Here is a 17,231-nt window from a genome sequence, read left to right as displayed (position 1 = left end):
CGCTCTGCCCTACCCAGGGGCGGACTGACCATTTGGAAACTAGGGCACTGCCCGAGGGCCCGGGGTCAGTAGGGGGCCCCATGAGATGCCCCTGGTACCTTTTTCATAGGCTTTTTTGAGTTTGGGCAAGGACACAGGGGCCCCACAATCCCCTATTGCCCAGGGGACCCATGAGTTGTCAGTTCGCCCCTGGCCCTACCCAAGCCGCCATTGGCGGCTACTGATGTCAATTACCGGGTCCCGCCCAGAAGATTCCCCGTCGGCACCCGGTGATCGCCATGTAGAACTGATAGGGCAGAGACAATCATTTCTATACAGTGTTGCATGACTGCACAATTGTCAGTTAAAGTAATGCAGCACCGTATCGCAAAAAATGGCCTGGTCAGGAAGGGTGATGAATCCTCTGGAAGGAATGTGTTTATTTTTCTGAGTCTCTAAAATATTGGCGTAAATATGTGTACAGTATTTATCTACTTTCATTAGGCTGATTTTTTAACAGAATAGACAACAGAAAGTTTTTAACAATATAAAAAAAAAATCAACATTACAGTAAATATATGCCATGCAGATAGACCACTTTCGGAATACTATCCAATTGTGCAAAGTGTCCCAGAGACCAATTTCCCCATTCGAGTGTCACTGTTTGAACACCTCACCACTGCGTCACACTATATCGATCTCTTATTCTCTGTTGAATAATCCTCTTGCAGGACTGGGAAAGGGACCTAAATAGGACACTGACAAATAAGCAGAGGAACCGTGTCCTCTTCTTTGCTCATAAGTTCTCTCTTACTAGCAGATACCAAGAGAAAGAACACTGCTGACACGCTGGTATGTGACTTCTCTTCTTCATAAGATATTCCACTTGGTCTCTTCTCTTTGCTGGCAATGTCACTAGGACACTGGCACCATGTTACACATCTTTTAGACATGTCCCCATACACACCCCATTTGGGAAGGCATTATCAGACTGATCTACAAACTCAAGGATATTTATTTTGAACCTCGTCCATAGGTGTTCCTACTGCACAATACCCCACTCAAGAGGTTTGGATTCATAGGCTTTGTAACATACCTTATATTTGTATGATACAAAGCCTTTCTGCATTACAGCTAAGATGTGGCTTCCATACATGTCCTACCTCCTGGCCTCCATGGACAAGTTATGTGATTTGTTCTGGAACCGGATTTCATTTGATTTCTGTGTCTTTTTATCTATGGTTACCTAAATTGTGTACTCTGCTGAAGGATGCAATGCAACCTTTACATTAAATTGCATATATTGAACATAAAAGTAAGTAAGATATTGTAGTGACTCTGTTCACAATATTTATTCACTTTTACTGGCTGCGTTTTGAACAGGAAAGACACCAAGCGACTTTTGATCCCAAAAATTAACATTAAAATGTATTATATTACAGATAAAAGCCAGCAAAGACTTGTACTGAGGCCATACACAGTATGTAAGCATTTTACTAGGCTGAATTTTGTAAAAGAGAGTGACCAGACAGGTTTCATTAAAAGAATATCAAAATCACAGTGCATGATTTCACACAAACAAGCCAGAAATTGTACAGACATTGTGCGCACTGTGTATGTGGCTTTTTCAGACTGCCTTTTCAAAAGGAGAAACCAGGCAGGTTTTATTGTGAAATGAAAACTTGAGTGTACTATGCAAACTAACGCTGGTGATCCAGCCTGGACACCCAATAGTCCCTGGGGCCCACAGCTCACTTCAAAGAGTAAATCATGGGGCCTAGGCACATTTTTTTTATTTGCAGACTTGGAATCTCCTTGTTTTCTCTCACTACAGTAGCTACATGTGCATAACTCTGCTTCTCCTTTTAGTCCTGCCTCACCTTATGAATACAGGGAATTGTCTAAAGCTTGCAATAGACGGACATCATTTTGAACAAAACTTCTTAGGAACAAGAAGAACAATCTCAAAACAGTTGAACGTTTTTCAAAAGATTTTATTTGCTTTTGGAATGATTGGACTTTACCAAATAAAAACCATATACAGTCTTAGAAATTCATTCGGTCAAGCAAACATTTTCCATCCTGCTTCTTCAAATTCCCTCATCACTGATGTCGAAAAGACACGTCGATATGATCAACTAATGTTTAGAAAAATTAACTGACTTTCTTAGAACATTATTTTCCTAAAAATTATCATTTGGAATTTTACCCGTCTATGGCCTGCTCAACTTTATTATCAGCTATGACAATAGGGGGTTGAGGATTTGGTGCTTTGGTGCACTTAACAATGAGGTGATTTGGAGAATTAAACTGTAAAGCACAAATATGTAGTAATGTGCTACAAATAAAAAGCAGCTTTCTTGTGTCAGGAGAAAGTTGAAGCTGCTGACCCTAAAAAAGGGTCTTTCTGCCCCTTTCTGTGGTCTCTACCTTCTCAGTTACACCTACTTTAAAGTTTTCTCCATTCATATACTGTATCATCATTTAATTTAAAAAAAATAAAAATTGCAACTAACCTTTTTTAGATGCTCTATTCTTGACTCTCCAGCAAGGAAAAATACTAGATAGTTCTCTTTGTTTATGAGAGGGCTGGGCAGCTGTATTTGCTATAATTAACCCTGTCTCTACTGCACAGACAGATCTTCATTATCAATTGTAACTAGATTGAACACTGTCTGTCCTAATAATAGGTTAAAGGTGGGCTTCTTGCGTTGCATGTTAATGGGGACAGACTTGGGTCAGGCCCACTCTGACATTGTTCAAAAATATTTTTTTTTAATGCTTTCTGTGTAAATGCGAACACATAACAAATAAACAGTGTTTTTTGTTTCAAACTTAACTAAAAGCAGAAACATGCTTCAAGCAGCAGCACTAGTAGAATAGCAGCAACTATCTCTCCATGAAAACTTTTTGATCGTCTTTTGATCTCCCCATTCTGACCAAGGTCTGTCAGTCTCTGTAAATATAGATGTTTTCAGTGGCAGAAACTGCCTCTTCATGCAAAAAAAAAAGGCAGTGATCTCACTATCTACTACAGGCCTCCTCCAACACATGCAACAAAGGATACTGGGAACAAGACCTTTTATATTGAGGGAACATTTCAGAAACATTTCAAAACCCTCATGATTGGCCCTCGTAAGCCACCTGACCACAGTTTAGAGGCCAGGAAGTGCATTATTGGTAATTGGTTGCTGTGGGCACTAACAACTGCAGTAGTATGTCAGATCCTCAAACCAAGAATGATTTAGTTTCAAATCCAATTCATGGCTGACCCAAATGCAAAGCTTATTCCTATTTATAATCTGATGCAAATACAATTTGGTGTTAATGATGATGTTATCTTCATTTCAGGACATTTTATTCGAGGAGGACAGCAATTTTGGGAAAATTCAAACTGCTCCACAAAATGCCGTTGCCTTGATTTAAATAATGAGATACCTTGTCAAGAGACAGTCTGTGGCCCATATGAAGTGTGTGAGCCAAGGGAAAGATATTTCCAGTGTCTACCTGTTGAGAGCAGTACATGTGTAGTGTTTGGAGACCCTCATTACCACACATTTGATGGACTCCTTTTCCACTTTCAAGGTTCATGTGCCTATTTACTTGCAAGAAATTGCTTAACAGGGAATCAACTTCCATTCTTTAGTGTTGAAGCCAAAAATGAGAATCGTGGAGCATCCCTGGTATCATGGCTAAAGGACATTTCTGTGGAGGTGTATTCCCATAATATTGTCATTCCCAAGGGAAGCTTTGGCAAAGTAAAGGTAAAACTATTATTTTTAATAGCTTACTGCGGATTATTTACTTCACACGATAATATAATGTCTACCGTCTAAATTAAACTGAATGTAAATCCTCACCTTGTAAAACAACCCATTCAATTATAAATAGAAACAAAAGCAGGGGATCTTCTCCTTCCACTAGCTGTCACAATTTTATTCATTCTGTGAATGAGAAAACTACAAGTCCCAGCAGCCTTTGCCACTGTCGGCTTACAGTTCTCAATGAACTACCATGGCTCTGTGAGCGATGTGGTAGTTCATTGAGTAGTTCATTGAGGCTTTATTTCAGTAAGTATTGGCTTCCCCGTACAAGGTACAAGGTACACGGAAACAGATACACTGACAGGTCTGCAGGAGACCTGGATGGCATCAGCAATCTGCTGATTGCTGGTGCAATGCTTTACAGGCCCCCAAAACAAAAAATAATAAATGCACATTTTTTACCCTCTAAGACAGTTGCTATTACAATATGTGCTGAAAGATTTTCTCTTGCATCTTGTGCAAGTGACAGCAGTAGAGTTTGGGTCCAAAAATCATGATTGGGGGCATTCCCACCAGATATAAAGTAACGAACCCATATCCGTGTGGAAGTACCAACAGATAGTAGAGATAGTAGAGACCGTGAGGTATAATCTATTGAGCAAAGTACGGCACCAATACCACACAGTAAGCAGCTTGAAATTGGTTTGTTGTGCCTTACTGGCCAAAAACAAGCAATATGTAAAGGCAAAAGTTTTCTCCCAGTCCTCCTTGGACAATTGAACATCCAGATCTGCAGTCCATTTGGTCATGAACTCCGGGAGGTCATGGTAAACCTGAGAAAGTAAGACTTTGCAAATTGCAGAGAATGTGCATGTAGGTGGGGAGTCCTGAAGAAGCATGGCTTCATAGGAGCCTGGGTCCCTGGTCAGGGAATCCTTATCAGAAAGAGAACAAGATAAGGAACTAAGATGTCTACATTTCATCTATTCTGCAAAAGGTGCTTTCTCCACATCATCAATGGGCTGAAAAGTAGAGAGATGACCCCTGAGGAGAATCTCGACCAATCGCCTATATGCCAATTTGAGAAAATGAGATCATGGCCTGAGGGAACTAGGATTTCCAAACAATGGAGTCATGTGGCCCTCCTTGGAGGAATTCCCAAATTTCAGAGATACATTATCCCATATACACAGAAAATGGGAGGTAAGAAGAAGAAAATGGGAGAGCGTGATCATAGAAGCAGTAGCTGTCCATGGAAGGGCAAGGAGATCACAAGGCACTTACACCAGTTCCATAGATATCCATTGCTTGGTGGGGGAGTTATGGAAACAGTTGACCATCCTAGTGAGCTCCCACACCACCCCCCTGCTTAGGAAGTCTGTGGATAGTCTTATGAAGCTTCTGCTTCCTCGAACCCCTCATACATCTCTTATAGGCAGAATGTAATATTTTTAAAGAAAGACAGGGGGACTGTAATAGGGAGAGTTTGGAAGGTAAAGAAAACGTGGTGCAAAATCCAGTTTCAGGATATTTATCCTGCTGAACCAAGTGTATGTGGAGTAATTATAAGTTGTGAGGTCCTGTAAAAAACTTTGAAGGAGGGGACATGTAGTTTTCTAAATATAGTAGAGACAAATCGGAAGGAATCTATATACCTAAATATTGAAGAGGTCCAGAAAGTGGTTGAAGTGGTTGTAACATTAAAAAAAAATTGATCCTCTTTCTTTAAAGCATAATCAATAGTATAGTGCTTCTGTAGTGTAATTTGTCCCATTCTATGCTGTAAAGTACCTGGTTGATCCTGCCTGTTCCTGTGCTCTCCTCTGTGTGTTGACCATGGTAATTATGGCTGCTAATCCATAATACCGTGGTCAGTTTATGTGCCTCCACCATCCCGCTCTGGGTTCTGAGTCTCTCACCCTCTCCCCCTACCTCCCTGCCTGTCATTGCCTAGCCAGTGTGAGAGATGATCTCCTCCCCTCCCTTCCCTCCTGCCACTATTCTGCTAAAATATCTAACATAATACCTTACACCACATCTTTTCTCACACCCCCCATTGTGCAGTCACATGATCTACCTCTGCTGGCTAGCTGATGTCAGAGGGGAATCTTAGCTCCTCCAGTTGCTCTTCTTAGATTGGGGACAGAAAGTGGAGGAGGATCATGTAACCGCATAATGGGGGTGTGAGAAAAGATGTTTAGCATTATAATTTTCAAAAATCACATACACTGTAGTTTATGTCTTTATAAACCAGAAGGGATACCAGTAAGTTCATAAAGTAACTTTACAACCACTTTGAAGGAGTATTTGTCTCAAATGGCCTGTTCCATATGTGAGGGTAAAGTGAAATTCAATATTCAATATTCAAGATTAACTTTGAAGTTATTGAACTTGCTTTACTGCCAAAATTTCCACAGGATAGATGGTAAGGACGTGTGTGGATTTGTTACCTATAGCAGCACAGTCTGAAGAGCATTGTGGAGATTCCAGGAGACAGGCAGTTACTCTAGGAGAGCTGAACAGAGATGTAGAAGGTCCTTAACCCATCAGCAGGACCGGTGTCTGCTCCTTTGTGCAAGGAGGAACAGGATGAGCTTTGCCAAATTACCTCCAGCAGGCCACTGGTGCGACCAATCATAAACAGACTTCATGAGGGTGGCCTGAGGGCCCGACATCTTCCAGTGGACCGTGTGCTCACTGCCTGGCACCATAGAGCTGGATTGGCATTTTCCATTGAACACCAGAATTGGCAGGTCCACCACTGGCACCTGTGCTTTTCACAGAGAAGATCATGTTCACTCTGAGCACAAGTGACAGACATGAAAGTGTCTGGATAAGCTGTGGAGAACGTTATGCTGCCTGCAACATCATTCGGCATGATCGTTTTGGTGGTGAGTCAGTGATGGTGTGGGGAGGCATATCCATGGAAGGATGAACAGACCTCTACAGGCTAAACAATGGCACCCTGACTGCCATTAGGTATCAAGATGAAGTCCTTGGACCCATTGTCAGACCCTACGCTGGTGCAGTGGGTCCTTGGTTCCTTCTGGTGCATGACAATTCCCGGCCTCATGTAGCGAGAGTATGTAGGAAGTTCTTGGAGGATGAAGGAATTGATACCATTGAATGGCCCCCACGCTCACCTGTCCTAAATCCAATAGAACACCTCTGGGATATCATGTTTTGGTCCATCCGAAGGTTGTACCTCAGACTGTCCAGGAGCTCAGTGATGCCCTGATCCAGATCTGGGAGGAAATACCCCAGGACACCATCCATTGTATCATAAGGAGCATGCCCAGACAGTGCCAGGCATCCATATAAGCATGTGGGGGCCATACAAACTACTGAGTACCATTTTGAGTTGCTGCAATGAAATTTCAGCAAAATGGACTAGGCTGCTGCATCGTTTTTTCACTTTGATTTTCAGGGTTTCTTCGAATTCAGTCCTCTGTAAGTTGATAATTTTCATTTCCATCAAACGATGGGGCATCCTTATGTTCCTAACCCATTACCCAGTCCATATCAGTATAGATATCCAGCATGATATTTTTCCCCATTGAGATCTGATGTGTTTTTAAAGTCTTCCTTTAATTTGTTTGAGCAGTGTATTAAGGTCAGGTGCTGCAGTGAATTGGAAGTGGTGACATTGTGGGGGCTCAGAAAGAGTAGGAGATGATACGTGCCGTAATATTAAGAGGGCAAAAGTGAGGGAGACATGTACAGGTTGTGGGGTGAAGAGGAGGATACAGGAAGAGGGGGTAAAGAAATGAGAACTTGAGGAGAGAGGGCATTATTGCAAAGAAGGAGATTATTATGAGCATATTGGAGGGTGGATAGAGGGGAAAAAGAAGGCTGAGGGAGAGATGGAGACATAAAGGATGGAAGGGATCTTCCAGACTACTTGTGCTCCACACCAAGTTGTCTGGAAGTTCCCTTTCATCCTTTCTCTCTCCCTCAGCCTTCTTTTTCCCATTGCCCCACCCTCCAACATGCTCATACTAATCGCCTTCTTTGCAATAACGCCCTCTCTCCTCAAGCTCTCATTTCTTTACCCCCTCTCCACCCCACAAACTGTACATATCTAAGTCACTTTTTCCCTGTCAGTATTACTGCACTTATCACCTCCTGCTCTTTCTAAGCCTCCACAATATTACCACTTCCAATTCACTGCCTCACCTGACCTTGTATAAATACCGGTCACACCTTACTGCTCTCACCCTCCTACTACTATCTTCTGGGGATATCGCCTCTTCTATGAAGTACCCACCATCATATTTGGTGACTTTGTTTTTTTTAACCACTTCCCGACCGCACTATAGCAGAAATACTGCTACAGGGCGGCATGGGTGCGCAAAATCACATATATATCTGATTTTGCATTTCCGGGTAGGGGGTGCGTGCGAGCCGTGCATGCACCCTTTCCATGCCGCCATTTGCGGTCACGTCTGTCAATCACCGGATGCCAGCTGGTGATTACCCGCCGGTGCCCGGTGATTACCGACAATCACCGACGGGGAGGAGGGCTGCTTTGTTTACCAACAGTCCTCCTCCCTGTAAGCTCGGGCACACTTCTCTGGATGGCTGTGCACAGCCATCCAGAGCAGTGTGCTTACAGTGAAGCACACACTCCCTGCCATCTAGTAAAACACTCCCAGCACACAGTTAACCCTTTGATTGCCCCTTATGATAACCCCTTCCTGCCCAGTACCAATAGTACAGTGTCAGTGTTCTTTTTTAGCACTGATCACTGTATTGGTGTCACTGGGGATGTCAGTGACACCAAGTCAGTTCCCCCCAGTGTCAGAATGCCCGCCGCAGTCCTTCAGTCCCGCAGTCCCTCAGTCCCGCTATGTTGCTGATCATTATTAGTAAAAAAAAAAATCCAGTATCTATACCGCCATTTGTAAACGCTATAGCTTTCACGTAAACCATTTCATTTACATGTATTTGGATTTTTTTGTAGCAAAGACATGTCACAGAATACATTTTGGCTTAAAGTTATGACGAAATTTGATTTTTAAATTTTTTTTTTTTACTGGACATGTTTAATCAAATTTTGATTAGGTTTTTTCATATTAAATACAAGAATACAATCTCGATATAAAAAGCCGTCAGCCAAAGATTAGCATAGGACAATGAATACAAAAGCCAGTACAGCAACTACAGCAGACAGGAATCAATGTTAGAAACAGGCACATAGGATACAACATGGCAGTAATGAGAGCTGAACTTCAAAATTTAATCAATTCCTTAGGAACAGAAGCTTAATTGTGGTAACCTGAACAGAAACACTTCTCAATCTGAGAAACATTTTAAACGGATTACCATATGGGCTTGACATAATTTATTGCGGAGTGTGCACTCCTGGGATAAACGGAGAGGGGGAAAAATAAGGTGGGGGGCTAGAAAGTGAGTTGGTCACTTGAAGGTTACCCAATGTTTTGGTTAGTTGAGCTTTGAGATACCAGTCAGTATAGCGGAAGGGTTACTAATTCAGCAGGTGGAAAAGAATGCTCCATGTAGCATCTCCATCTTGAGATAAAGCGACGAGTAGATTTAAAGTTTTGTGTGATGGTGTCAAGCTTTTCCAAGCTGAAAAGAGTAGATAGCGTCTGTGTCACCATTTTGAGAGATGGGGGGTTCGGATGGATCCAGGCTTGCATGAGGGCTCTGCGAGCTACTAATAGGCAAATAGGTATCCACTGAGGTGAGGCAGTGGGATGTGCCACAGTTTTTGGATCTTCATAACTAAAGAGACAGAGTATGGGATCTTTGAGAACAGAAATGTGGTATAGTTGATTGAGGTAATGAAGAACTTGGTCCCAGAATAATGATACTCGAGCACATTCCCACAATCAATGAAACAAGGTTGGTCGATTGTAGGCACACCAAGGGCATGTTGGACTGGTGGCAACAGCTGAGTTCGTGGAGAAAGGATAATAGGCCCGGTGAATGATTTTGAATTGAGTTTCGCGCCATGCTTCGTAGAGAACAAGCAAAGCAATTTTTCTGTATCCCGATAATATTTTTCCTTGGGTATCATTAATAGAAAGTATGGGGGACCATGGTTTAAATGGAGTAAGGTGGTATTTCGCAGATTGATGAGAGATCAAATGGGGGTAGATGTCTGATATGGCATATTTGTCTAGCCATAGCAGCATCTCTATGAAGGAGCATGAAAAGGGATCCTGTGTAGGGGGATAACAGGACCGGAGATAAATCACCAGCTGATGATAGTAGAAGATATGAGATATCAGTAGGGAGTATTGAGCAGCTAAAATGGAGAAGGGTTGGAAGGATCGCTTGGTATCATCAAAGGCAGAGATAGCCTTGTTAAGTCCATTATGTGACCAATGGGTAAAAGCCACATGTTCACTAGCAGGAGAGAAGATAGGGTTTCCAAGGATAGGCAAGTAACAGGATATCCTTGGTGATAAGCCAAGAAGTTTCCGCATTTCCCTTTTAGGCCAATACTGTGTCTGTGATCAAAAGATTTGATCGGAGATACTCAGGTAAGGATTTAAGATTGGAGTGCAGGATGGCAGAGAAATGTAGTGGGAGCACCAGGGCTTCCTCCAAAGAGTAGAGTAACGTCATTTCATGGTAATCCAATCAAGACCCTGTCAAAGGAGGCAGGACAGATTGTAGAATCTAATGTTCGGCAGACCTGCACCTCCTTCACTCTTGGGGAGACTTAGCTTCTGCAATGCAATGTGTGGTTTTTTAAATTGCCATAGGAAGGCTTGCAAGGCCGTATGTATCTTCTGAACATCCAAATTCTTTAGCAAAATAGGAAGTGTCTTCAAAGGGTAAAGCAATCTTGCAAATGAGACCATTTTCAAGAGACGGCATCTCCCAAAGAGTAAAAGGGGAATGGTCGTCCAGGCTTCCAGTTCCTGCACAATCTTATTAATTAGAGGAGGATAATTAAGGTAGTAGAGAGATGGTGGTTCTCTGCCTATGTGCATGCCTAAATATGTAATAGAATGCTTAGCTATACAAAAAGGGGAATACGTGACCCAGCGAGTGGAGGTATTAGGATTTAGAGGGAGCACTTCACTCTTGTCAAAACTGATTCGTAAGCCAGAACAGTTACGGAAGGTTGCAAACAAGTTCTGGAGTAGTCTAAAATCAGAGGGTGGATCTGATGAAAACAATAATATATCGTCCGCAAATAGAGCTGAATGAAAAGTGTGTTTGCCAATTGTGACACCACTAACCCCTGCTGCAGAGTTAAGTAGCCTGGATAAAGGTTCTAAAGTAATGTTAAAGAGAAGGGGGGAGAGTGGGCAACCCTGTCTAGTGCCCTTAGTTAAGGGAATGTCAGTAGACATGAAGTCAGGTGTGACCAGTCTAGCTGTGGGTGAAGAGTACATTTATCGTAGAAAGTCCAAAATAGAGCCTGAAATACCAAACTTCTGCATGACTATGAAGAGCCTTGTGAAGCTTATGTTATCAAAGGCTTTTTCGGCATTTAAGGATATGTGTGCCAGATCATGCATTGGGTGGATTTTAGCATATTCTAGTGCCAACAGTACTTTATGGATATTAAGCGTCGCTGATCGACTGTCAACATTGATTAGAGATATAGGTCAGTAAGATCCTGGTAGCAGTGGGTTCAATCCCCTTCTTAGCTATGAGTTTGATATGTGCTTGGAATCCTGTTGGGAGATAAGGGCCATCTTCCCATATTGCTTGGAAGACATGATGTAGTGTGTCTGGGATGAAGTCCAAGGTCAGTTTATAGAACTCAGCACTTAGGCTGTCAGGTCCAGGTGCCTTAGCCGAGTGCAGGTGTTTGATAGTGGCATGAATGTCGTCTAACGTAATGGGAGCATTAAGAGTATCTAACTGAGATCGGATAAGCTTAGGCAGATTCACAGAGGCTAAAAAGTCTGCAGCGGCCTTAGAATCAATCGGGTCCTCCGAATACAGAGAGGTGTAATAAGATGTGAGAAATGTGTTAATATCAGTGGGCAGGTAAGGAGATTTCCTGTGGGAGACTGGAGCGTGGGAATATAGGTAGGAGTATGGGGGTCTGCACAGAGCTGTGCTAACAATTTACCCGCCTTATTGCCATATTTATAAAATTTTAGGGTGGAGCAGGTCGATTTGGCTGCCTCCTGGTGCTCAGCCCAATAATCAAAGGCTCGTTTAGCCGATTGCCAGATCTGCTTGTTCGCTGGAGTGCGGTTGAGGGAGAGCGCGATATGTGCTTGATGGAGAGATTCACAAGCCTGTTGGTATTGCAAATGAGATCGCCTTTTAAATTGTGTGGTAAAAGAAATAATGCGCCCTCTGAGGAATGACTTTCCACTTTCCCAGAATAGATTGGGGTCGGTTAAATGGGTTCCATTCGTATCTGTGAATTCCGCCCAGGCTGTGTAAAGATGAGACTGGAAGTCTTCTTTATTGGCTAGGTAAGCAGAAAAAACACCAGGGACTAGTGGTCTGCTGAGATTTTAAGCCAGACAGCTGTAGCATAATTGGACTATGATCGGAGATGGCCATATAAAATATTGCAGTTTTGCGCAATATGGGTAAGAGAGACTGTGAGCAGAACAAATAGTCAATGCAAGAGAATGATTCATGTGAGTGCGAGTAGAATGTATATTTCTAGTCCGTTGGGTGGTGGAGGTGCTATGTATCATGAAGATTAAGTGTATTAATGGACTGTGCTAGGGCAGTAGGAGGGGGAGCATGAGGATGTTGTCGAGCATGTAGCGTTAAATGGTCCCTGATGTAATTAGCATAATGGTGCATGACTGAATTTATAATCCCCACCCAGTATATGGCAGGATTCCGGTATTCTAGGGCCCACGATATCAGGTCTTGGTAGAATGACTGCCCAGGAGAGTTGGGGGCATGTAGATTGGAGATAGCGATATCAAGAGAGGCAATAGTGATGTGAACGGTAAGTTTGCGACCATAAGAATCAGAGTTCAGAAAGCGGACCTGTGTGTCATAAATTTTTGTGTAACAGTATAGCTTCCCCTGCCTTGCAACCTACAGCAGGGGAACCATATACCTGGTCTACCCATAGCTTTGACAGGCGTGAAAGATCGTTTGCCGAAAGATGTGTCTCCTGCAAAAGTGCCACTTCTGCCCCCAAATGCTTCAAATGTCGTAAAACTTTCATACGCTTATTTGGTGAGCGTAGCCCCTTAACATTTCAAGAGATTATCTCTAAGTGACCACACCAGGCATTGCCCCAATGAGTTCAGGTGCAGCATAATAATAATAATAAGCAATTCCTAGGGAAATGAAACAGAAAGGGACAATGAAGCAGAACAATAACGACTGAACATTTTTAACAAAAAGGGAGGTACTCCTCAATCAAAATAAGAACTTCACTTTTTTTCGCATGGAGCAATCTCGTTAAGACTCCTGCACTAGAACTCAACTACTGAAATATCGGTCAACTTTTGCAGCGGAGGAGGGAAAAAAAGGGGGGGAGCGTGAAGGGGGGGGATAGGGGTAAGGGATACGTCAGGGATGAGGGGGAGTAGTAAGGGGAGGAAGCATGAGAGCCCACCTCGCCTAGGAGGGGGAGGAGACATACATAATGATTAGCCAGTAGGAGGGCAGGCAGCAGCACTATCCAAGGGCAGAGCCCCAGTGATGCGAAGGCCTAAAAAAAAATAAATAAATAAAAAACAATTTTTTTTTTGGAACAAAAAACAAGGACCACAGGTTAAGTACAATAGAGTAGTAGACATTAGTGTCTGAGAATGCACAGAGAATGTAGGGTGAGCTGATACTTAGACCATGGGGAGGCAAATCAGCGAGTAACATAACGGTCTTCAGTCGGACCAAAGTGCACACGTTTGTGAGGCTGTTTTTGAGGGCTTGGTTGGTTTTGGAAGGGTGTAGAGTGTCCCCTAGGGTCCCCTAGGGGGGGAGGATGAAGATGGTACAGAAGGTGAGCCTTGATCCATTGCCATATCAGGGGAATTGTTGAGGTATTGTTCTGCTTCAGAGGGTGAAGTGAAAGAAAGCCAGTCCCCTTCCGCAGGTTGGATATAGAGGACAGCACGGTTTGCCAGATTGAATTTGATATGCTTGTGGTAAAGCAGAGCAAATCGTGGAAAAGAACTTACGTTGGCGCATAACCTCTAAAGAGTACTCCGCAAACAAGAAAAGCTGGTTTCCATCCACGGATAAAGTGTGTGTGCGTCAAAATCTTTGAAGGATGGCTTGCTTGTCAGCATAGTTCAAGTAGTAGACTATCCCTGAACTGGGCTTAGGGCGGGAATCAGACGGTGGGCTGACACTGTGGACTCGCTCGACTGCACACGGGTAACGTAAGCCTAATTGCTCTGGGACGGACATTGCACAAACCGTAACAAGCATAGAGGGAGTATACATTTCAGGCAGGCCTATAATGCGCAGATTGTTCCACCATGAGCGGTTTTCAAGATCATCCACCTTGTCTTGAAGTTCCCTCTGAACGGATGTAAGTCTGGCTACCGCAGCCGATACAGCAATAGAGTCGTCCTCCTGAGCAATACGCTGAGCCTGAACATGGAGATCCTTGTGAAGCTATTCTAGTCCTTTAAGGACTGTGTTGTCGACAGCTGCAGTGAGAGTTGGGGTGAGCCTAGGCAATGCCCGCTGGGGAGGCAGGGTCTGGAGGCTGAGGAACAGAGATCTGCGGCTGTGTAGTATAAGCTTGGTCTCCTGTGGCAGTGTGCAGAATGCTTGCGGCAGCCATCTTGGCTGCACCGACCACTGTGTCCCCTTGTGACAGGCAAGGGGTGGAGGAGGAGCGGACGAGTGACAGCTCCACAAAACGGTCTATAGGGTTTCCCTTATACAGCAGATGTGGAGGGGAGGTGACCCCTGAGCTTAGCAGGCTTTTTAGAGCGCAGTGGAGGAGGGCAGTGGGAGCTCCTATACTTTACCTCCTCTCCATGTGGCGCTGGAACCGGAGGTATATGACTTTAACATTCCAGCCAATGTTAATACCTCAGCCACTTTTCAACTATTCAACTTAACCTTCTCTTTTAACTTAACACAATGGACTCAAACTACCACTCACTCCAATGGCAACACCTTCGAGCTCATATTCTCCCTCCTCTGCCCTCCCTGCAACCTCTCCAACATCCTTTTTTCCCTCTCTGATCACAACCTTATCAGTTTCACACTCTCCCTGTCTCCTACCTCCCACGTCTCCAGCCTGCAAACGGTTACCCACAGGAACCTTCCCTTCTCAATCCTGCTTGTAAGAGACTCAGGTGGTAGCTCTATAGGTCCACAGTTTGGGGTTCCCTAGGACGCGGAGTCTAAGCCCCAGACTGATTGTTCACCAGAGCCCCTGATGGTGGAAATGGACTTGGAGCAGGCTGAGACCAGGTCGTGGCCCCTAGGTATGCCCAGCTGCGGTAGAGGGATCCGCTAGAGTCACGTATCTTAGTGGTGAGCCTGATGTGAAGAGGCAGAGTGGACCTGAGCAGGGAACGGATGGATCCGTGCGGGATGGATGGATGTGGATGCACCGAGAGGCTAGTAGTGGAGTCAGGTAGGCTGGGTTTGGTATCCGAGAAGGCAGAGCAGAATAGAGCAGCAGGCGGAAGGATAGTCGGGTCACAAGCCAGGTTCAGCAACGGGAGGTACAACAATCAGGAGCAGGCAGAAGAATATCCAGAGACAAGCCAAGGATCAGGGCAGGAGTAGGTCAACGGTAGTCAGGAGCAGGGCTGGGTTCGGCAACAGGAAGCAACACAGAGTTCAGGAATCTCAGGCAGGGAATTAGACAATACGGCAATTTGGATCCTGCAGTGGCCCGTTTAAATCGCCCGCCCAGCACCGACAGGCACGTCTGGGTCCTAGTGCCTGCCTGACGCCATCATTGATGACAGCCACGCCTGGGTCCTAGTGCCCGCCTGCCTGTATGCCGTGTGGGGACCCTGCGCATGTGCAGATTCGTGCGCTGCAGTGATCTTCCCTGACACTGCTACTGACTGCCTTTATGATAAAGTTGCACCCCTGCCCTGCCCAGACCTGCTCACTTCTGCATACAACAACATACTGTCACCCTCCCTGTTCACACTCCCTCCTCTCTCTACACGCAGAACCAGGACTCACTTACTGCAACCCTGGCAAACAAGATGACACCAGGAGTCTCAAGAGATGCAGCCGTGCTCTTGAGCGAGCGTGGCATAAAACTAAATCCCTGCAAGACTTTACCCTGTACAAATCTGCCCTTCTCAAATACAACTCCTGCCTCCACACTAAGCTAAGCAAATCTACTACACCACTCTCATCAAAACCCTATCGACTCTTTACTATCCTTAATTCCTTACTTCACCCCCCACTGCCTCCACTCACCAACTTGCTTACTGCCCAGGTGATTGCCAATCATTTCAAAAACAAAATCAACACAATTTTTGATGAGATATCCAGCATCCAGTTTTCTCCCCCAATGAACACATCAGGTCCAACACCACACTCAGCACTTTCCTCCTTCAACCCTGTTACAACTGAGGAAGTTGCCAAACTCCTTTCCGCTGCTCACCTCACCCTGTCAGCACTTGTGGTAGTGAGCTCTTGTTAATACTCAACTTGGGATTCCCCGGGGTGCGGAGTTTAAGCCCCAGCCTGCTTCTTCACCAGAGCCCCTGATGGTGGGGATGGACTTGCAGCAAGCTGGGACCAGGTCCCAGCCCCCAGGTACACCCAGCTGAGGTTGAGGAGACCGCTCGTGGGAGCAGAGTATAATGGGAGGAGACAAACGGAATCCGATAGGCTAGCCGAGGTCAGAACAGGCGGAAAACAAGCAAGGTCAGAGAACAAAGCCGGGGTCGGTACACAAGTAGTCAATGTAGGATTCAGGCAGTAGCAACACACAGGAGCTCCGACAACTAGGAAGTTTCTCAGGCAAAGTGGCCTAAACTGAGCATGTCTTATATAGACAGGCAAACAAGGAGGTGGGTCAGGAAGTGATGATGGAAGGGAAGGAAATAAAACCCAGAGGACAGCAGACGACGCTCATAGATGAGCACAGACAAACACATGAGAAGGGATCAGGAACAGGACTGCAGCAAGGAGGTAAGAACACAAACCAGAAACTGCAGGCTAACTTGTGACACACCCCCTGGACCCTGTCCCCTCACAATTACTGTGAGCACCTTCCTGATCCATCCTAAACTCTCTAACCCACATCTTCAACCTTTCTCTCCCCACTCAAACATGCACTGTTCACCCCCATACTTGAAAAACCCTCACTAGACACCACCTGTTTGAATAACTTAAGACCCATCTCCCTGTTCTCGTTTGCCTCCAAGCTTCTTGAACGCTTTGTTCACAAAAGTATGTGTTGTACCTCACTAACAACAACCTTCTAGATTTCCTACAGTCTGGCTCCTGCCCACAGCATTCCGCTGAAACTGCCCTACTAAAACTCACCAATGACCTACTAACTGCTACAACCAAGTCAGTACTCCATACTCATACTCTTAGACCTTTTTGCTGCCTTTGACACCGTTG

The 17,231-nt window shown here is 44.6% G+C and overlaps 1 protein-coding gene across 1 annotated transcript in view; it reads left to right on the top strand.

The window, feature by feature from the left end:
* TECTA (tectorin alpha) overlaps positions 1 to 17,231 on the top strand; it is a 193,102-nt gene that overhangs the window by 61,639 nt on the left and 114,232 nt on the right. Inside the window, exon 6 of the mRNA XM_089678642.1 lies at positions 3,331 to 3,743. Coding sequence (XP_089534768.1) covers positions 3,331 to 3,743 — 413 coding nt within the window. The remainder of the gene's footprint in view (positions 1 to 3,330; positions 3,744 to 17,231) is intronic.

This window comes from Staurois parvus, unplaced genomic scaffold, assembly GCF_062004578.1.
Source record: "Staurois parvus isolate SC_StPar_1 unplaced genomic scaffold, SC_StPar_1.0 ptg000207l, whole genome shotgun sequence".
Lineage (NCBI taxonomy): Eukaryota > Metazoa > Chordata > Amphibia > Anura > Ranidae > Staurois > Staurois parvus.
The sequence above is the reverse complement of the archived record's forward strand: the minus strand, read 5'-3'. Positions and strand labels throughout refer to the sequence as shown.